Raw genomic sequence first — 23077 nt, 5'->3', positions numbered from 1 at the left:
CTGTAGGAGAGCACGAAGCCAGTGTTTACTGCTGTTTCTTGGGTGTTAAACAGCCCTCTACTGCTTTTATTGTGCCATTAATTGTGCTTAATGCAGCTGCGTCTCTCATACGCTTGGCTAGGCTCTGAAAATTAAGTAGAAGGTACTTTGTTATAAAATTCACTGTAATGAGCTCTGGTGGGACAGGGTCTGTTAAGTTTGAAATCACCTCAGGCCATTTCTAAAGGACTTCTTCAAATATTTCACATCTATAAAAGTTTGTTACTAGACAAATAGCCACGGTGGGTGTTAGACCAGGCAGCGCGAAAGCCACGCTTCTCCTCCGTGCCTCTTTGGATTAAATATGGATGTCTTGAATATTTGTTTTCTCTAGTCTTCTCGGCCTTAAGTGCTTGCTGTCTTCCAAGTTTTGGGCTGTCAGAACACAAGCTTGGGCTCAGCATCTCACACCATGGCTACGCACAGAGTTGTAGCTGTTTCCCTTCCCTTTGACTCTAATTCATACATAGACCTAGAATAAAGATGGGACCACCCTCTGGGTGTACATAAATTGGTTCGAGACAGGGTCACACCTCTAAGCACAAAAGCACTGAAGAGACAGCTGTAACTATTAGCCAATTAGTTTAATGTTGCCCCTGCCAGCCAGGGCCTGAAACAGATTCGCGGTACCTGGTTAGAAGATGCTTTAAACAGCAGCGGTTTCCCAGCATTCCGGGTCTAGGTGACTGGCTGCTCTAATGCTCTGTGGCTAATAAAATTTCAGATGGCCTAATTTACCGGGTAGCTTTACCAAAACATCCAAGTAATTCCTACATACTCATTAGGGACAGGTCCAGAGCGTGCTCCCTCGGGACTGATTTGCAAACGCTCACTGGGATCAGCTCCGCTGAGCTTCAGACACTCCGGCACCAATCAGGTAGAGGATCCTCGATGGGTTTAGTGCAGCAATTTATCTGAGTTTTGTAGTTAAAGTTTGAGCATGAGGTAATTAGAGCCTTCCATGCTTGAAATTCATGAACCTTATTCCCTCTTTAATAGACTCCATGCAGGCACGCCAAGCTCTGTTTGACTGACACATATGGAGACTTGGTTAAAAAGCTTCTGGTCAAAATACATTTTTGAAAAAAATCACCCTCTCAAATAAAATATAATAATAATAAATTTAATTCACAATCACTGTAATTTGTTTAGTTTTTAGCTCTTGCATGTATACATGTGGTTCTCTACCTGTTTTTTCCCTACTCCCAGTGGGAATATTTACACACATGTCTCTGTACTAAATGGGGTGATTTAATCACGTTCCCACCATCTCTAATTTTTGGCAGTGGGACTATAAGTGAAAATATTTGAAATGTGTGTATAAATATAATGCACCGACACATGTATACATACATGTGTGTATACCCCCCCAGACTACCCAAGATACCACATTCATCTTTATTTTCAAGAAAGATTATTTTTCCAAAGATCTGTAGCGTATTATCAAAGATCTTCTATCGCTAAAAACCATTCATTGTTCCTATTTGTGACAATGGGTATAGCCTGTGATTGATGCTGTAAACTCTTCAGGGCTATTTTTTAAGTGAATAATGGATATGTACCTTTGAGGGAGAAAGGAACTCAATTAGTGAATGCCTCCTATGCACTGGGTAAGCCATAGTGGGCACGTTGCACAACATTTAATTAATTAACAAAATGCTAAAATGGAAAATAATAAGTTTATCTTTCCAGTTACCATATTTCTCTGAAAATTTTTTCCTAACTGATCCAATCTCTCTCTCACACACTAGTAAATAACAGGAAAGTGCTGTTTATGCATAAGCACACCAGGGACTTTCTTTAATTCTTCATATCAAAAGCCTTTATCAGTACACAATATTATTTGCTACAGAGAGATTTAAAAAGTCAGATAGAAGTAACATTTACTTTGTTGGGTACGTGCTAGAAAACTGCCACAAGCCCTGGCATTTGACCTTGCTGTAACTCTCTTGGCAGGGTATTAGTGTCTGCCTGTACGGGAGTGGGGAAGCTAGGCGTAGGATATCAGGTGTCTTATCAGGTGTCAGCAACTTGTAAACAGTAGTGCTGTTGGGAGGAAGAGGAAAGGCTCATGATTTGAGGAATTAGGCTTTTATGATTTAAAACTGCCTCCTCAACTGTTTCAGAACCCCTAAATACTGTAAGTATGGATTAGTAGCACTATGGAGGGTATTGCAGGGCATCCTTTCGATACGATGTGAAGGATGTTGCAGAGGTCAAAGCTGTACCTCGGTTGCCTCCCTAAGCACTCTGTCTTGTAGGAAACAAAATGGTCACCCACGCTGAGCAAAGTTAAGGCATAACATGAGCTAATTTCTTCCCAGCTGTGGGGAGACGTCTGTATAAACAGGTGAAAGAGCAATGGTGCTACAAATGAAGAAGAGCGAAGCCCGTCTGAGAAAAGCAGCGACTGAGCAGTCACTGGAGCCGGAAGCCCCAGGACACGCTGGGTGACGACAACTGGGGAAAGCACTAAAGGGAGAAGCCAGTGTCGCCTCCCAAGTCCCGACCACGAGGCGAACAGACACAGTAGTTTGGGAAATTACAGAAAAATTCTTGTTCTCTGCTCTAGCAGATGTGCAGTGCTTGTGGCTGAGACTGGATTCTCATGAAACAAGGCCTTCTATCCCCCATAGGACAGTCCCAGATTTTTTTTCCATTGCCTTAATCGAAAGTCACTAAATAACACAAGAAGAATATGAGCTAATACTATACCCTTTCAGTATTTTTTTCCCAACAGGTAAAATGCTTTGCAGTTTTCCTAGATTATTGAATATTCTTTTAGTTCACACCTGGGTGTGTTAATAATCTTTTCCAACATTTGACTGTGGGTATTTGACAGCTCTTGGCTGGGAGAAAGTAATACTTACTGCCTTTGCGATTCAGGATTTGTAAGGACTCTGAAAGCAATTCTAGATCATGCCTCTATTTATGGCATATAAAGCTTTTGCCATGGCAGAAGTTACAATGACAAAGAATTAGGGGCCAACTGAACCCGCAGGGAACATCTGTAATGAGTGAAGTGGTCAGCCGCATTGGTAGCCTCAAGTAAGGAGAAAACCTCAAGGCATCATTACAGCAAGCCGAGGTCTTGAATTTTTGTCCCGTTTTTGGCATCGTTATAAACTCACACATAAGAAGTCTCTTGTCTTTGTAAAGCTGGCAGGAAATACATTTCACGAGTGGAGACCAGGATCCTCGGCTGAGTTGCCTGTGTGCAGAGTGGGGAAGGGAAATTGAGGCAGATCTGAAATAGTTAGGTTGCACTGCAGCTACTGATGAAATGGGGTCTCTGCTAGTTCCATTTCCATCGCTGTGATAAAACACCATGACCAACACAACGTATAGAAGAAAGGTTCTTATTTCTGCCTGCAGCCAGGAAGCAGAAGGTACACTGTAGGTGTCATGGGTCTGTGAACTCTCCAAGCCCATACCCAGGAACATACCTCCTTTGCCAAGGCCATACCCCCTAAGCCTACTAAATAGGGGCACCAACTTGGGACCGAGTGTTCACATATTTGAGCCATCATACCTGGGGGAGGGAAAGCACAGAGGTTCCTACAGAACCATGCTGCCTTGAGTTTAGATGTAGCCCGGACACATCCTGTGGCACAGCCTACTCATGAGCATGGATCTAGATCATTGGCTATTTTAACCTTCAACTAGAAGGACGTCTGAGGATGTGCTCTCTTTGAGCATGGCTGGGCCACCGTGGAACGCTACACATTCTGCTTACAGAGTTATAGTATGTATTGAAATTGAAAACTAATAGTGTGTTGCCTGATAGTCAGCTTTTTCATAAACTCCAAAAAATGTTGCTGCTGCTTTAGATTTGTTTCTCTATCTCATAGCTCTTGTACTCTCTCTCTCTCTCTCTCTCTCTCTCTCTCTCTCTCTCTCTCTCTCGATATAAACATTCTAGTCATTTTAACTTATTATAATTTTCGTTTGGTGTATGTACGTGTTTGGTGAGGTATATGTGTATGTATGTGCACATGCATGTGTGTGAAGGCCTGAGTTGGTATCGGGTATCTCCCTACCTTAGTTTTTTGAAAAAATGCTCACTCACTGACCTGAAACTTGCTGATTTGAACAGATAAACTCCTAACAAGCTGCAGGGATCTGTCTATCTCTACCTCTCTAGCGCTAGGACTACAGACATGTGCTTCTATGCCTGGCTTTTTATGTGGGTGTTAGAGATACGAACTCCATCCCGTCCTCATGCTACCAAGACACTGTCTAGTCACTTTCGTTTTTATGGTGGTGGTGGTGGTCATGGTGGTGGTGGAGGAGGCAGTGATGGTGGTGGTAGAGGTAGTGGAGGTGGTGGAGATGTGTGTGTGTGTGTGTGTGTGTGTGTGTGTGTGTGTGTGTGTGTGTGTGTGTGTGAAATTATCATTTCTAGTGAAGCCTCAATCCTAAGCCACAGTCCAATGAGCATGATGATGAGCAAATCTTGAGCACCCCTCCCTCCCATTCAGCAGCCCACGTTTCCCCCAGCCCCTCTTTCCTTTCTGAAGTCACCTGTCATTGGGGATGACATTTGCTAGTCCAGACCCCTAGAACCCAAAATACTTTCTTTACCCTTACTGATCACAAAGCTATCCTAGCTGTGCTTGTGAAATAGCTTCAGGACTTAACCCCTCTCTACAGCCTTAACTTCCTAGGGGCAACTCCTCTCCACTTCCTGTCTAGACTTTGCAATTGCAACACTCTCGGCCTTCTTCCACACACAAGCCTCTGCTCCTGCACTCTGCTGCTAATACATTTAGCTGAGGTCTCCCCCACTACCCAGTCCTGCTCACACTTTCTGAGGGAATCCCCAGGACTGTGCACAGGCTGTGATGTCCTCTGCGATATTCTTAAGGCAGTCTGTGACTGGGGTGGCACACAGGTACCCACTGCCATTTCTTTCCCTGTGAACGAATCTCGCATGAATCTCCCATATTATTCCTTTCTTTGCATACCATCATCTTCTCTGACCCCAACACACACAGTAAAAACACACCTTTTGAAACCCAACTATTTCTGCTGGGTTTTCAATCTTTGATTTCACTAAGGTTGCAGGTTTCTTCTCCTGAACTCTACCTAGACGCCCGTTTCTCTCCTCTTCGCTCCTAGGCTTTATATTCCTGAGACGGTTGCTTCCTTGTCATAGTTTGGACCTGACAGTCATTTCACATGTTGGGACCTTTAATATTTGTTCTTCCTTTTCCTGCCCTTACATTCTTGGAGGGGCGTCTCTGACCTCCCCACCTATGCACAGATGCCTGGAACCGTGTTCCTCTGCCACCTTCTTCCACTGTTCTTTGCCCTGCTTCTCACCTGCAGATGTGTGTGTACTGTGATTGTCATCATGGCCTAGATTCCCCACAGGAATGCAGAGCCACTCATTCCGCGCCTTCGGCCTTTGATGGCCCATTGCCTGGCACTTAGTAGGCCCTCAGATGATACTCGCATGCACAGTTGACATGTGTTCTTTCCAACTAACATAAACCCTGGCCCAGAGAAAAGCCTTAATAAAAAGGTATATGAGGAGAGTCAACACGGCAACATAAATTGCCATGTTCGAACCTACCACACTGAGGAGACCCGTGACTTTCTGGAAAGGCACGCAAGACAGCTGGAGCCTGCATTAAAATGACTGGCTAGTGGCAAAGTCCGTTCTCATCAGAATTCTAGTTCAGTTGTTCAGTTCAGATTTTTGGCAAGTGATGCAAATTCTTTTTCAGAAAACGTTGATTGATTGCACAGTTGTACCCACTTCATTTGCAAACCTTCATTATCTCTTTTTCCCTTCCTCCCTCTGTCTGCATTTAGAAGGGGCGGAGCTGCGTATAATTCCACAAGGCAATTTTTTTTGTGAATAAACCCACTAACTGGCTGCTTCTTTCAGTCTCCCAGTCTCCGCCGAGAACACAAGTGTCTGCTGTGGCTGTATATTTTGTCTCTGAACCTCCTTGCATTCATTCACTTGGGCATTCATTGGGTTACTTCCTCATTCATCGAGTGAATCAGTTGTTCAGTCCTGCTGATGGGGCAGGGTCTATGTGATTATTTAGTTCTTGTCTGAAGCAAGAGTTCTTGACCTGAGATCTATGACTGAATGTCTCTGGAAGTTTCTATAATTATATGCACAAAGCTTTGTGTTTTAATACTGTGTTTGGAGGAGGGTTTGCTTAAACAGCTTTGTTATTCAGAGAAAGATGTTAGAAGCCTCTGAAACCTTTCCCCTTAAGGTTTGAAGTCAGCCTTGCTTCTAAGTAGCAGGTCAAATTTTCTTAATATATGTTATGGAAATGTTGAATATCCAACTGAATCTGCCTGTGCTGCCCTGGTTCCAAGTCTGTGTCTTGTGAGCCTGTTGGCAGGTTCACATACTCTAAGTGGTGTCCATCTCTCTAGTTTCCTTTTCAACTTTACCCAAGTTCCCCTGTAGCCTACCAAAATCTACCCGGGGGGTGGGGGGAGCTTGTTAGTCAAGCTGACACCTAGTTAGCACTGGTAATCCTGCTGTCTTTGTTTGTGTGAAATCTGAGGGAAGTTGGTGGGATCTAAGAGCTGGTTTTGGTTTCTAGGGGTGGTTGGCTATATGTGTTTACCTAATCAGCTTGTGTCTGAGGCATTCAGCATCATAAAATAAATGTCAGTTACTGGTGGAACAGGGTATGAGGGACTCCTTCAGAGGGAAATTCACTGGGCAATAGCTGACACTTGGTGAATCACTGCTGGCTCTTCACCCAAGTGTGTGGAAAATATTTGTGCTGGTTTGAGACCCTAATTGCAGTTGGCTCCACAGGGTATGTGATAACACTGTAGATATGACATCATGCTTTAGGAAAGGCAGGGGCTGGTGACACCATACACAGAAGAACCCCTGCTTTTTCCATTAAACTTTGGGTAAAAAATAGCCACCAGGGGATTGTCTTCAGTTACATGTAGTCTTCTTAGCAAGAAGTGACAGCAGTGCACTGAGCACCTCCCATGGCTTGGGTACCATGCTGGGAAGTGTTTATTTATTCACTATTTATTTTGTGCCTTCTGTGCTCTGAGATCCATAGTTAATGCTAGAGGTGTAATAATACAGCCTGAATCCTCTGGTTTGTCAAGGTTAAGAGCTAGCAAAGGGACAGGCACTAGGTAAGTTCCAGGAAATTAAAGTTGGGTGGGGCACATCCTAAGTCCCCACAATTGCTATAAGAGGCAGAAGAAACTGAGGTCCATGGGGCCTAATTTCCCAGTAAGACTCTGCTAATTTGGGATAAAAGGGATTTAACACTGAATTTCATTAACTCCAGAACCCAAGTCCTTTCTTGTGTGCAAAGCTGCCATCCAGTAATATGAACCTTCACAGTGAGCCCCCCCCTCTCCAGGCAGTGGGGATAGCCAGCCTCTGAGTCAGACACCCCACATAGGGGGGCCTGAGTCAATGTTGTACCACTCAGACTTCCGGATGGTGTAGCAGTCTCCTAAGTGACTCACACGCTACTGAGCTGGAATGCCAAGATGGGACCATGTGCCACAGAGACTACAATGGAAGCAGCCATGTGGAACCAAATAGAGAATACAATTCTAAAGTTAGGGTTGTTCGCTAGCACTGAGTGCACAGTGGTCCTTCTGGGTGAGGTGTTGTGGCTATTCGTCTGCGGTGGTAGTCTCACGAAGGCTGCGGTGTAGTGGAGGTGTCTGGGGGTTTGACAGTCCACTGGCGATGCAGCTAAAGAAAGACAATATGGAGCAGACAATGTGATGAGGCCCAAACCTGGCATGCACAGCTGTTGCCTTTGTGTCTGACAGTGGACCCCAGAGGCCCGACTACTGTAGTTCTTCTGCCATGCAGCCTCCACTGTGGACTGTCTTTTCTTCCGCAATTCCCAATCCATCCTGGTTTCATCTACCCATTTTCTGTGTTTTATTCATTTGTTTGTCAGCCTCCACACAGTGTTCTGTTCATCCGGAGAATCACAGTGGTACCTTTGCATTACTATGCCTTTTGACACAGTGCCTGGGCACAGCAGAGAGGCTCAGCAAGTATTTCGGGGGTTTTTTTGTTTTTGTTTTTGTTTTTATAATTTTATCGATTTATTCATATTACATCTCAATGGTTATCCCATCCCTTGTGTCCTCCCATTCCTTCCTCCCTCCCATTTTCCCCTTACTCCCCTCCCCCATGACTGTGACAGAGGGGGACTCATAGGGTATCAAGTCTCTTCTTGGTAGCCTGCTATTCTTCCTCTGAGTGCCACCAGGTCTCCCCATCCAGGGGACGTGGTCAAATATGGGGCACCAGAGTTCCTGTGAAAGTCAGACCCCACTCTCCACTCAACTTTGGAGAATGTCCTGTCCATTGGCTAGATGTGGGTAGGGGTTTGAGGTATTTTGTATGGATGCTTTTACCTTCCTTCTAGACACAAAGATGGACAATTAGTGTTTTTCATACCATATGCCTTCACTGAGTTATCATATGAGAATGGTTGAGCTTTGAAAATGGACCAGAGTGACCCCAAGAGCAGGTGCAAGTGCTATTACAAGCAGAGCCTTGTCTTTTGACCCAGCCCCTCCCTGGACCCACTGCTTTGTGAACTTTGACAATGATGGTTCCTTTGGCAGAGGAAAAGTTACTCAGCTTGCTGCCAGGCATTGATGTGGTCCAAGAGCCAGAGAGAAGATGAGAAGGAAGAGAGGGCAGGGAAGAGAGAGAAAGGATGAATGAAGAAGGCATGAATGGATGAAGGAGAGAAGATGTAGAGAAGGCAGGAGACATTGCCTTCTTTTCCTCACAGAAGAAATCAAGCTGCTTCCTGAAGACCTGAGGTTTCTTCCTCCCCCTTTGTATGTGTGTCCAAGGAAGGCCAGAGGACGATGGCTGTTAGACATGAGGAGTCGTGAGGGTGTGCCTGACTTACCTTGGTATTTGGAGTAGATGGCACAAAAGTCATTACATAGAGCCCTGGATCAGATGGAGAGGAAGAAGTTAACTAACTGATGAGCTCTTTTTGTTCCACCAGTAGTGCAGCTAACGCAGATTGACTGGTGATGGGAACCACTCTGACTGGGAGGCGGAGCCTGCATCTGTCTGGTGCCACTGAGGTCAGGAGGTGCTGCAGCTGGAAGCAGCTCATCAGAAGGACTTGTAAGACAGCTCGCAAAATGAGAGAGAACTAGAGTCCACCCCCCAACAGGACAGCACCAAATCTGACCCCCACTAAAAATTTATTCTCTCAAAAAAAATTATTTTTTAGTGTATTCGTGGAAGATGCTTCCCTCTGGCTGAAGGACAAGCTAGTGCTCTATTCAAACTCCAGAGTTGGGGCATCTTCTTTCTTTTCCTTTTGGTCAGAGAATATGTGGCACCTTCATGTGAGAGATGCTTGGTAATCCTGTCTGACACACCTGGAGCAGGTGGTCTGTAGCATGGTGTGGTCCAGGGGTGAGGAGAAGATTAAACATGATGGCTGTACATGCAAGCTGAGAACATTCTTGCAGGATGGCATGTAGGCCCTGTAGCCTTTCACATGACCTGACAACACATGTGTCTGCATTCCTCAGGGAACTCTGGATCACTGTCAGGTACTGAGGCAGCCAAGTGCCTGCTTCCCGGTGGGGCTCAAGGTGTATTTAGCATAGTATTCCTGAGCCACAATAAATGAGAACATCAGTAAAACTCAAGACTCCTGCCTTCTAATTCTTCATCCTGTAGCCTCTTTATAATGTCTCCAGGTTGAGAGGGATACAATGCAACACTTGCTGTATTTCTGAGAATCTATGTAGAGGAATTGATTATTGGCTTGACAGATTTTTTTTAAAAATCTTTTATCTGTTTTGTAAAGAAAACTAAGAAACTCTCATTCCCTCAACTATATGAAGGAATTTAATTGACTCTAATGCAACCAAAATCAGGTTTATGAAGCCAAAATATATACCCAGAAAAAAAAAACTTTGTTATCCTTTAGGTAGTTCTGGACTCAAGTCCGTGATAAACAGTACCGTGTGTGTGTGTGTGTGTGTGTGTGTGTGTGTGTGTGTGTGTATGTGTGTGTGTTTATTTTAGTTTTACACATGCAATTGTTTTAAAATAATAAGGAAAATGAAATAGGAATGATTGAATCATAAAGTTTGTTTTTTAAAAGTCCTCTCTGAATTTGGGGATCTTAGGAATATAAAGCGTGATCTCTCATGTACCGTGGCATCTCTTAAGGGAGCCATCTTGCCCCTCACTCCCCGAGGCTCAGCCTCACCACAGATCATGCCTGTTTTTTCCTAAGGATATGGACTTTTAGGCTTTGATGGTGAAGGCTACACTCAGGTACTCTCACTCCAGACACTGCTTAAGCCACTGCCTTAAGAGCTCCACTGTCAAAGTTCAGTGTTGATTCTCCGGTCAAATGCTACCCACTCTGTAAATGACCATGTGAGGATCTTACAAAGAGTGGCCCCATGTAGGAACTCCCAGATTGCTGGGCAAAGGGCGTTTCATCATCTTGTTAGCTGCAGATGCTGTAGTACCTACCTGGGAATTGTTATTTCCTCCAGTGGAAATGAACAGTGAAGTGTGGAAAGTGAATATTTTAAAGGGAGCCTTTCCACCGCAAAGAAGCTGCAATTTGTTGGTGATGGTGGAGTTCAGGAAAAGCTGGTGGAGAGAGACAGAGAACATGGATGCTGTGACAACTTCTGACCATGCCATTTTGAGACAGGAAATTGCAAACACCTTTTGCAGACATCATAAGAATCTCGTAAGTGCTTAGGGAGAGAAGTGGGAACACACATCTTCCCTGGCGTGTGGTGGCTGAAACAGAACATGCATGGTTCCTTGAGAAGGGCAGGCATGGTTTCCTTCCTCCCTGGGCAGCAACCCATGTGCAAGCACTAAACCTTCCAGTCACATCATTCCTAATTCTTTCACTGAAACCAATCCATACTTTCTCCAATGCATCCAACACATACTTAAATTGTAGGAGAAGTGTAAATGTGTTGCACCAGAGAACTTTCCAGTTAGCCTAAGACTGCTTAAAGTTCCAATTATTTCCTTGGAATTAGGGCCTCTTTTTTCATTTTTTGCCTTGGTAGTGCTCTGTAATGTGCAGTAGGTTCTGGGACTCAGATTGTGAACTTTAGAAAAATATTAAAATAATATACAAATTTAAAAATAAGCTGAGAATGCATTGTTCCAACATATTGGGGTTTTTATTATAATAATTTTAATTTTTAGATACATATATTTTATTTTACATGTATGAGTATTTGGCGTGCACTTACATGTGTGAACTTCATACATGCCAGTAGAGGCCCAGAAAAAGGCATCAGATCCTCTGGAACTGGAGTAACAGATGGTTTTGAGCCATCATGTTGGTGCTGAGAATTGAACCTGGGTCCTCTGCAAGAGCAGCAATTGTTTTAAACCAGTGAGCCATTTTTCTATCCCCTTATTTTTATTTCATTTTAATTCAATTCAATTTAATTTAATTTTAGAAGAGTTGTCTCTAGGTAGCTCTGGCTGTCTTGGTTTTCATTATATAGAGCAGGCTGGCCATAGACTCACAGAGATCTGCCTGCCTCGACCTCCAGAGTGCTGGGTTAAAGATTTGTGCCACCGTGCCTAGCTCTTGTAAGTGTTTTTAGTCAAGCCTTCAATTGCCTTGCTAACAATAAAATAGCTATTTTTCTTCTCTGACCTAAATTTTAAATGGCAGCAACTAACCTTGGCGAGAGCATTTGGGGAGAACCTAACAAGTATTCATTTTCAATCTTTACCAGATGTGTGCCATGCCATGAGAACACCTGTGTCTTCCATGGTGCACCTGGCCTTCCCTTTGCAGCTTTAGTTTTAGCACTGCTGTGAGCTGATCTGGTATTGAGCCCCATTTTAGCATCTTTTCTCTAAACTGGCAGTTCCTTGTGTGTAAGGCACACTCAAAACACCAAAGAGGTTAGTTAAAGGGGGATTTGTAGACACTGGGAAGGACTGTGTGGGCTGGATTCAGAATTAGGATTTGGTGTAATGTTACAAAAAGATAGTGGAATTTCTCAGCATACACACACACACACACACACACACACACACACACACACACACACCTGTACCTTCTAACCACTATTGCCCGGAGAAAGTTCTCTCTGACTTCCCTGACCCGACAGTGAGGGACACTGATTGAGATTCTTCAAGGGAAATCCCCCTTTTCTTTTCACTGGTAGCCATGGAAAGACTCATTAAGTATTCTGTCTTCCATTCTGTCCCAGGCCCTGGCTTTGCTGAGTCCAAGTCCTGTAGCTCTAGGGGTGAGGCCAGGAGATGCTATCAACCTTGTCCTTTGGGCTTCCCTTCCCCACACTCAATGGGCAGCCATGTGAGGTGGACAGGCAGGAAAGTTTCAGAAGGCAGCCATGGGGGGTGGCCGTACCTTTCTCCAGGTGGAGAGGTCCATTCCTACCATGTCGCCAGTAGAACTTGATGTTGGGTCACAGTGTGGGGAAATGGGATGAGACTGACTTCGAATGAGCTTCTTGTCCACCAGTGCCCACTTTCTTATTTTCTCAGGTGAACCCTTCCTTTGGCAGCAGGCTCTCTGCAGTTCCCTGCCTGTGGCTGCCCCTTGCATTATGAACTGTGCTGGTCAGGGCCCTGCATGCGGAGGGCTAGGAAGGAAAAGGGCAGAGCCGGCCTCAAGGCAACCAGAGCCCATGACTTCCCTGCTTTCATTATGTGTGTCTACCGAGCTGTCCTGTTTTTACCTCTAATGGATTCTTCCATGGCAAGTGACCTTTTGGCTGAATAGGTCAAACTCCCACTGAGTGCTAATGCCCAGCCCTCTACACGTTATCCCCAGAGGCATGAAGTACCAGTTCAGAATATGACTGGGGGTGATGGTGGTGGATTTTTGAAAGAGGGTTGTATTTTATTGCACAGAATTAATTCCTGGATATACCATTTGCAGTTATGCCAAGGTCCAGACTAGAATATTTTAGCTGACATTGTTGAGTGGCAAAACTAATTTTTTAAATTCTGTGTTTTAAACTGGTTTCCTTGGGTGCCATCTACTTTCTAATGAGACCTAAGCCAAATGCCTGGTCCCCACACCTTCTCACATCATTGTCAATTTCTGAAACGTAAGATCAGGATTTCCTAAAACTGACTTCTTTATAAAAAAAAATAATAATACTTTCCACTGCACATTTCTTCCATTCAAAAATCTCTAAAACTCTGGGTGTTTCCTTTTTAGCCTCTGCAAAATATGAGAGAGTGGCACTTTCTGAGGATAATTTCAAGCCAGGCCTAGTCATAACTGATCAAGATTTTCTTGTATTTGTTTACTGGTTCCCGACACTAGTCACCACTTCCTAGCTAAAGATTTCAACATCAAATGGGCACTTAGCAAATGCTGAATAGATTTTGAAGTTGAACTATATTTCGTGCCTGCTTTCCTTTAACAGTTCATACAGGCTGGTTGAATTCCTCATCTCTCCTTTTTATCAGTGAGGTAGTGGCAGTCTTCACAGACAATGGAAAGTATTCTCCATTGATTTAGTAATGTCCTGCTCATGGATGAGTTTATTAATTTAGCATTCTTTCAGTTTTGAAAGTAGTCACTTAATTAAATCAACTGGTAAATGGAGTATATTATTAACAGGTGAAATAGGGAAAAACAACCACCTAGTACCTTGACGCTGTTGTGTGGGAGCTGCCAAATGAGTGGGAAAGTGTAACCAGTTACACAGAGAAGCCAGAGGCAGATTCATAAAGCAGATTACCGTGCAGAAGAGAGCAGACCTCACCCAGGTCATGCCCTTTAGTTCCCCTTGGCACTAGTGATACTATGCAAACTCAGTGAGATTAATGCAGGAGAACAAAATAACTGTTCCCATTGTCCCAGGGTTATAAGCCTACCAACTCCAAAAATGCACCCACCCAAGGAGAAGTGCAGGAGAAGTCCACATCTAACATCTTTTCAGTTACCAACAATGCCAGAGTTAAAGCAGGGCTCCTACCCGGGGCATAATGGGCTCCTGTTTAACATATTTATGTTGGTTGTAAAATTAGGAGCTGTCATTACAGCCCCACATCACCTGCGTAAGTGCAAAACAGATAAATCAAGAGAAGTTCCAGCGTCGTAAAAACGCCATTGGGTAGAATAGCATGAAACCACTTCCAGGGTGCTGGCATATTATGCTAGTGGGATGCACACACAGGCTTCCGGAGGATTTGGAGAACAAAGAATAAATGCTCGGGTCAGAGTCAAGGATGCGAGACTCGATAAAGACATCCGTTTGTAGAACAACCTGAGCAGTGGTGAAGGAAAGTCAGGAAAAGAAAGGCCAGCAGAAGCCAGGCCTGCATAATCCCTGTGCGTTATTCAAGACAACTGTTTCTGGGCTTCTAGAAGCATTTGAGCTGCCATCTGTTCTTGCTAGAGCTTGCCTTGTGGGCCTTCTAGTAAATAAGCGTCTCCTTCCATTCCCTGGGAGGCTGGAGGGCTCTCTAAAGTCACTGGCTGGAACACTTTTAGTCCCACCTTATTGAGTTATTCATAGACTCGTCTATGTTATCTAAAGCCCACCATTAATCCTTCTTTAAATGACATGCAGTTATTTATGTTGAGCCTGGTAATCGAAAAAAAAATCTCCCCAAATTCTCAACTATTAATAAACTCTGAATCCTAATTACTGCCTCCAAAAGGGAGTGGACATTTTAGAAGTTTTTCAGCTCTCCTCTTCTCCCTTCTAAAAGCCACCCATCCCCATAATCTTAAAAAAAAAAAAAAAGCTGCTCATTTTATTCATGTGGGATCATTCACACCAAGCTACCATAATGTGCAATTAACACTGTAGAAACTGAAAACAGTATTCAGCAAGACAGCTGCATTATCAAAAATGCCAAAGGAGTTTTGAAGGGAGTAATGTGCATGTTAGAATAGAAAATTAATCAGAAGCACATGCACACACATACGCAGCAGTGCTGCCTAAATATATTTAAATATGAAAAAGTAAAATCCTATGTCTGCACCTACAATAAAGATTAATCTCAGAAGAGAAATGGAGGGCTCTTTTTTTTTCCATTTGAAAATTATTAGTTACATGTTTTACTTCTGAAGCAAACAGGGATATGGGACTAGGGCTTCCAGCTGGAATATTCTTTATTAATCATCACCCTCCAATTATATTCTATAAATTTTTCCATTGAGAAAAAAATGTCTCTTTTCCCCTTGCAGTAATAATGGTACTTGGCTCTTATGCTATCTTCAAAGGACCTTTTCGATACCTCCTCTCACGCTTAGGAGTAGGCTTCCGTGTCTACACGGCACTTAGGCGTGTGCGTCGGTGTTGCAGCCCTACTTAGCTTTCGGTAGGAGTGATTGGTGTGGTGACCAAAGTGAAGTGGCGTCCTTCCAGGACGATTTTACAGGCTTGTCTTGCCCACTAGCTGAAAGAGGATTTAGCTGTGGGAAAGCCAGGACTTTTGGCATTGTTTCCAATTCAAATGGGTGTGAAGAAGCAGGAGGACATGGAAAATCTTTCTCGCCGGAGATGTAGAAAACTCTGACCATGTCCTGTTGTCAGTCTCTGTAGAGCAAAATGGTGTTTACGACACCCGAGAACATAGAAGAAGCAATAAACACCTCATGGACCAGCAAACTGGCACTGAGCATTTAAAATACTGGGGAGAAAAGACCCTCAATTCTGGATTCCACCCATGCTAATGTCTGAAGTGCACTGTGGTTTTGAGGCCCCCTTGAGTGGCAGGTGCCAGCAAGATGGGCCTCAGGTAGGAGGACAGTGGTGATTGGCATCTTCAGACCACAAGCATCCCGTGATGGAGGCGCACACTGACCAGATCCATCTGAACTGCTGGCTTTGCAGAACAGTCACATGAGTACTCTCTACTAGATGTGTCCTGGTCAGGTGTTAAAAGTTTATCTTGCTCAGGCAGCGGTGGCGGGGTGGGGCTGTCTCTGTAAGTGCTTAAAAATAACAATATAATTTAGAGAAAACTGTACTCATTTATTCTAAGGGAATATGAATGCTTGTGTGTTTTTACTTCAGTCTAAAAGGTAGAGTTTTGAGTCTGGAGGGTTTTTTTTGGGGGGGGGGTTGTTTGTTTAGTTTATAGATGTAGATAGCCAACCCAAACTTAGGTTCAAACACCTTGGAACCCAAACTGACAGCGGGGAGTCCTTTCAGAACTCCTTGGTGCTACAGCAGAGTGGTATGCAAACGGAGAGAGGTTAAGGTAAAGGTTTGAAACCAGAGAACTCCAACTTAATTGTTTTTCTTCTTCTCTCTCTCTCTCTCTCTCTCTCTCTCTCTTTTCTTTCAAGTTATAGGTGCACAACGAAGGCGGAGTCCCAGCGCACTGGCCATTGAAGTATTTGAAGCACACTTGGGAAGCCACATTTTGCAGGTACCTCTAAAAAGTCTTCCTGCCCTCTTACCAAGAAACTCTCGTATTTGTATTCTTCTTATGCAAGCTTTTCATTTCCGATGCACATTCGATTACTGTTATTTTATGTGGGAATTCACAAATCCTTATGAATTTGTTTTTGTTTTTCTTTTCCTTTTTAGAAAGCCATTCCTTGAGAGAAAATTAATGAGAAAGGGAGGGCAAGTATTATCCGTGCTGTACCCTTCAGACAAATTGCACTTAGTTGATGCACAGTGTGTAGTGATGGGCTGTGTGCCATGTTTGTGAGTGAGTATGGATGTGTCCTCTGAGCTGCATGTTGCTTTTCGGAAGAGCAGGGTTTTGTTGTGAAAGTACTGTGGCTTCTCCACCCTCCTCCTCTGTGTGTGTGTGTGTGTGTGTGTGTGTGTGTGTGTGTGTGTGTGTGTGTCGCCAAACTTAAGTTCTTTGCTTGAGTTTGTATCTGTTAAATGCTTTCGGTCCTACTGTTTGCCTCCTCAATTTTGAAAACTGCTTAGTGTAGATTTTTTAAGCCTATATTTAAGTAAAGAACTCTAGTAAAAAGTGGTCTTGCCAGCACATTTCCTGACAGATAGATGGGAAAGGTACTAGGATGAAGTTGCGGTTCTCCAGTGTCAGAGAAAAATTCATCCCTGGATTAGCATCTTAGTTAAGCCCCTTATTATACACCTTAAGATTATACCATGTGTTTAATGCTTCTGCCTTCATCTGTGGACCATGGATCTGCATAGTTCCCTCATGTTCCAGGATGATTTTTAGACAATGTGGTAGTTCTTTCTATACTTTTGTCTATTCAGAGATAAGCAAGTAACTAGTGCAAAAGAGAGCCCTTAAGTACCATTGAATCTAGCATGTTACCTGCTAATACTAGGAATTCGTTCTGGATGCAGTCACTGTAGTTAACTCTCCCATCCCTTGAGAATCTCCCTCTCTCCCGCTCTCTCTCCTTCTCTCTCTCTCTCTCTCTCTCTCTCTCTCTCTCTCTCTCTCTCTCTCTCTCTCTCTCTCTCTCTCTCTCACACACACACACACACACACACACACATCATGTGTCCAGAGGCAGGTCTTGGTCTTGGTCTCCACCTAGATTTGCCACATCTATTTTGTTGTATGAGAAATCATAGTTCACAATTGAAAATTTAAGTCACTGAAATGTCTTGCCTTACTTTAGCTTATTCTATTTCTGACTTAAATTAACATCCACTATTATTTCAGAAGGGGTGTTTCTTTATCCACTATGAAGGATGCTGCATGCACAACATTTGGATTACCTTTACAGTAATTGCAGGTTCATTTAAGGATGCAGAAATGATCCCATTTTTCTTTAGACCTTCTGATTTTTATCCTTTCCTTTCCTGTACATACTTTGTTCAGGATCAGGATCTCTATTGAGTGTTCTGTGTAGACTTGGCCAGATATTATTGGGTTCTTTTGTGACATAGGACCATTGCTAATTAGACTCTGATATGTTCAGTCCTAAATTATCCACAGAAGAGGAGTTCAGACAGGAATCCTAGATTATTGGTTTCTGATTTCAGAGTTTTTAGGAGTATAATTTAGGAGTTACAATAATTTAAAACTAATAGAAAATGTAAGAGTTTGAGCTGATTGTAATTTGGTATAAACATATCATATAGGGCAGCTACCAAAAATATCTGCTCAACATTATGCTTTATTTAGATAATACAGGCATTAAAAGGAGAGCGTTGGCTTCTCAGTATGCTTAGTTGGTTTATGTTGTCCTCAGACACCATGCTATAAGAGTGGTCTCTATAGCTGGGTATCACTTGTTTACACTGTCCCCAGACACCATGCTATAAGAGAAGCCTGCATAGCTGGGTACCACTTGGGGGAGACTAAGAAGACTTTCATGAACATGACCTAGAAATAATGTTAAATGAAGGACAGTGAAGAACCCAGGGAAATTGTTTGAAGAGCACATGTGTTAAGAGGAACAGTAATGCCTTTATATATTGGAACAACTCATTACAACATTACTATACTAATTTTGTCCTGAGAGTATAGAAAAAGAAAAAAAAGGGGGGGATGAGTGCAGATTAAAGAAAAAACCCACCCTCTTGTCAAAAAGATCTAAGATAAAGAGCCAAGATAGACCTGCACACTGTAGATTATTTTGAACCTGTTGTCTTTAAGGGGCTATATTGGTAGCTTGGTAGCAAGGTAGTCAAGCATAAGTGAATTATAAAATCTTGAAATTGCCATAGAAATTAGAACTTCTAATCGCATTTGATTTTAACACAGTGGTTGCAGAGTGGAAGGATGATAAACTCTGTGTAAAACTTTACAGCATTAGACTTAATGGTAATCGTGGTAAAAAGAAGAACTTTTGTCAAGTTCTCTTTAGTTATCTGCCTCACTAGCAAGGAAATTCTTTAGTCCACAGACTGATGTTCGTACCAAAGTCAACAAATGCATGAGGACTTCATACATTTTCTTTTGAAAAAAAAAATTCTGAGGGATTAATGGAGTCTAGGAAGGAATCCTTCTTTGGTTTTTATCCCTTTCCATCACTTGCAAATACTTGATAAAATTATAGATTTTATATTATAGATCTGATCTCTGGCCTTGTGATTTATAACAATTTACCATCCTACTAGGGGTTCAAATATTGAGTGAAAATATGAAAGTCACTGTCTTTAATTAGCTTACATTCATTTAAAGGAAGGAGATAGGCGAACAGTGGCAGCACACGCCTTTAATCCCAGCACTTGGGAGGCAGAGGCAGGTGGATGTTTGTGACTTTGAGGCCAGCCTGGTCTACAAGTGAGTCCAGGACAGCCAAGGGTACACAGAGAAACCCTGTCTCAGAGAGAGAGAGAGGGAGAGAGAGAGAGAGAGAGAGAGAGAGAGAGAGAGAGAGAGAGAGAGAGAGATTATAGTGGTTGAGTGTAGAGGGACTCTCAACTATCCACGCTTTGATTTTCCCATAAGACATAAAGATGGGATCGCAAAGTTCTTAAGGACAATGTGGGATACAAAGACATGCAGACAGACAGCCATAGGGCTTATTTGGAGAACTGGTATGATGCTTGATAAGACGGTCAGTTCACATGGACAGGAAGCACATGAGTGGTGAAGGTGGAGAAGTCATATAAACCACGTGTTACAGGCCCCCTGAGCTGACATGGGAGGTACATGTGCCATTCCCAAGATAGTGATGACCCACCAGAAAAGGATTTTATGCAAGAAGGAACAAGGAAAGGTCTGGGTGAGTTGTCAGCGCCTGATATAAGTAGCCCAAGACAGAAAGTGAAGCTATCTCTGAGGTGGAGCCCTGTGGATGGACAGGAACACATAAAACTGAGATAGGCATTAGCACATGGACACCAAGGACAGATGAAGGAGACAGGGTTAATAACAACCACAGACCCTACAGGTTATGGTAAGATCTCCTTCTTATATTTTCTGAAAGACATTTTCTCAAAATGCAGAGTCGATATGAGGCAAGGAGTTGAAATTCTACGCATGATCTTAGTCTAAAGTCCTATGGAGCCTCCGGTTGAATACGGGGTTGGGAACTCCAAATCCCTAGAGCATAGATGGCCAATACCTAACAGTCAAGGAATGGATCAAAGACTATAGAAATGATCTGGAGGAGAAGAGGTTAAGGAAAAAGCATCCCTGGTACATATGGCCAGTCAGTTACTAGGCAAGGAAAAGATGACAGAGGAGGAGGAGGAGGAGGAAGCCCAGAGTTTGATTTTTCTGAAGAAAGGAATTCAAGTATCCCCTGGGTAGATGAGGATACACGCTTCAGTAAGATATGCTCAATGGTCTTGTTCAAGGAAAGCAAAGCGTAGATGAATGAGGTACAGAAGAAAAGCAGGACAAGCTCTAGGGAGTGCAGGACAAGAATCCAGATGGTTATGGTAGGGTAGAGTGATAGCCACGCAAGTGGTGTCAAGGGAACATAATTCTGCATGTGGTAAGAATATGTTTATATATTAAGGTTCACAGGATCAAGCATTTCTTGAGTATTTGAAACTAGCACTATTATGTAATTTGCTTTTCTAATATGTTTTTCATCTGTCCTTCCTTATATGATAAACATCCCATATTCATATCATCTGGCCATCCGGAATAATTTTCATTATTATCCATGTATTAGCCAAACATCATATGAATGTACCACAGTTTGTTTAACCAGTTGCCCGACATTAGGTATTTCAACTATAACTAAAACTGTGCAATTCTGATGCAAATGCCAAGCTTTGTGTGCTTTCGTGTGTGTACCTCTGCATTTACATTATAAATGTGTAGTCCATGTAATAACATGAATGTATTGAAATTTTGCGAACTCTCATGTATTGTGCCATGTCCCCTTCTCATGTCATCTTGAGTGCCTCATATATCTATGGGATATGGGCATCATGAATATTTTCAAGCTGACGAAACCAAGTCATAGTAGCAGCAGATAACTCACTTCTGTATCTGACACAGTGATAATGAGAGAAAGAAGTAAGATGTTATAGTAAAACCAAACATATAGGAAAATGACCAAATTGTGGGGATGATAGAGTTAAAAAGAGCTCAATACCAGTGTGGGGTTCAGGAAATGTCTGTGACTTTACCACATACCCAAACCTCCCTGCTACCTGTACCCCATTGCACTTTCATTTAAATATATACTAGTACCTCTTGGAGTTTAAAGATGAAGAAAGGCTTCCTTATTTTTAGTATTTCCATACTGTCAGGCAGTTAATGGTTTTAATATATTATATGTTATATGTAGTATATATGTAATATATTATATACTATATATATATACACAAAAAAAACCCACAAACACAAACACTTTGAGGAAAAATGAGTTATGTGACTTTTCTTAAAATTTGACCAGATCTGTACTTTTTGAAAGGGGAAAAGTTCTAAACTTTGTGATGATTCTGACCTTGAAAATTCATTCCCTCCTTCCCTCCCTCCCTCCCTCCCTCCCTCCCTCTCCCCCTCCCTCTCCCTCTCCCTCCCCCCCCCTCTCTCTCTCCATGTCTAATTGTTCTCTCTGATGGTTCAATACTGGCACATACAGGCAAGGCAGAGGTCAAGTGTTATGTAGTGTGTGCCTCAGGGGCCACTGTGCATACTTTATCAGTAACTGCCACCACTACAATAAACCCAGGGAGATACTTTTTAAGCATCTTTAGGGTAAGGCGTTGTGGGCTCATGGGATTTCAGCCCTGTAAGTGTGAGTCTATGAAGTTGTCCTACAGGGCCTAAGTCAAGATGTGAACTTTCTTCAATGTTTATGAGGTAGATGAGGGATGCGAAGGCACGTGGTGGAAGCTGAGGACTGCACATTTTATGGCAAGTGAAGTGAAAAATCTCAGAACTTTGGGAGGTCGTTACGGGGACCTATTCCGAATACATGCATGTGATTAAGCACAAATTTAGCTCCTGCTTTTCAAGTCTCTTTGGACTTATTGTCCCTACTTTACGCTTTCCGTACCATTAGGACATAAAGGTTGAGGTGGCTCATCAGGTAAAGGTGCTTACCGCTCAGGCCTGGTAACCTGAATTCATCTTTAGGTCTCCTGTAGAGGTGGAAAAAGAGAAACAGAGTGCCATCTGACCTCCACATGTACCATGGTGCATACACCATACATCATGCACCCCCCCACACACACAATAATAATAAATAAGATTTTTTAATTACAAGTGCTGTTTTTTTTTTTCTCCCCCAGTGTACGGATCAGGCTGAATATTTATGTTTCACTTCATAGAAATTAACAAAACACAAAATACCAAATATCATATTTGCAAGTCATAAAATTAACCACTGGAATAGCTTTCCCTCAGGTGCCAGAATTATGAATGGAATGCTTTAATTACTTGTATACCCTTAGCGGAACGTTTGTGGGTTTTTTTCTTACTCTGTAAATAATGTTTATATAATTGTTATATAAAGTTGTGATATTACTTTCACATGTTCCATATTAATACTGCTACACACACCTAAAAATGTCAAGACAATAAAAATCAAACCTAGCAGGTGGAAAAGTAGGATATTCCTGCTTCAGTGAATGAAGAACCTGTGCTTTTGACAGAGGATGGCATGGAATAGATTTAGAATAAACTATTTCAGAATTTATATTCCTATGTTTTGCCATGCTTTGAGGTTTAGAAAATAGAATACACCAGAATCATGATTAATTGGTCCATCTTAAAGAATTGTTAGTCAAAAGAGAACATTTGGTTTTCTGCCAGAAAAAAAATTAAAAAGTGGCAAATGTAATAAAAATATATATTTATAATATACCTTTGATGTAACACAAATACTTTTTGTCACAGTACTATTTTACTCTCAGAGATCAGCTAATTACAGTAGAAAAATTAAAGGTTCTGATAGAGAAAACATCTTGGAAATATAGATAGATAAATATCTTAGAAAACTAAATAGCATTGTTGGAGTAGACAAAGAATAACCATGCTGTGGTTGATCTCTTTTTCAATCTCATTCATTTCAGCAAAGAAAATTAAAATTAAAAGTTATTTTATAACACACACGCACACACACACACATATGTATGCGTGTACATATTCATGTTAACCATCTGATTAAGATACTGGTAAAATGAATGAGCCAATAAAGTATTGCAATAC

At 42.4% G+C, this 23077-nt stretch overlaps 1 protein-coding gene across 19 annotated transcripts in view; it reads left to right on the top strand.

Moving 5' to 3' along the window:
- The window catches only part of NPAS3 (neuronal PAS domain protein 3), an 836020-nt gene that overhangs the window by 383425 nt on the left and 429518 nt on the right, over positions 1-23077 (top strand). For 11 of the 19 annotated variants that reach the window (XM_084791793.1, XM_084791807.1, XM_084791805.1 and 8 more), the window contains one exon: positions 16353-16435. In XM_084791793.1, the coding sequence (XP_084647919.1) occupies positions 16353-16435 (83 nt within the window). The remainder of the gene's footprint in view (positions 1-16352; positions 16436-23077) is intronic. The other 8 variants (XM_084791792.1, XM_084791790.1, XM_084791806.1 and 5 more) reach the window with 1 other exon arrangement.

The sequence above is a fragment of the Acomys minous genome (assembly GCF_964271855.1).
Source record: "Acomys minous genome assembly, chromosome: 8".
Taxonomy (NCBI): Eukaryota; Metazoa; Chordata; class Mammalia; order Rodentia; family Muridae; genus Acomys; species Acomys minous.
The sequence above is the reverse complement of the archived record's forward strand: the minus strand, read 5'-3'. Positions and strand labels throughout refer to the sequence as shown.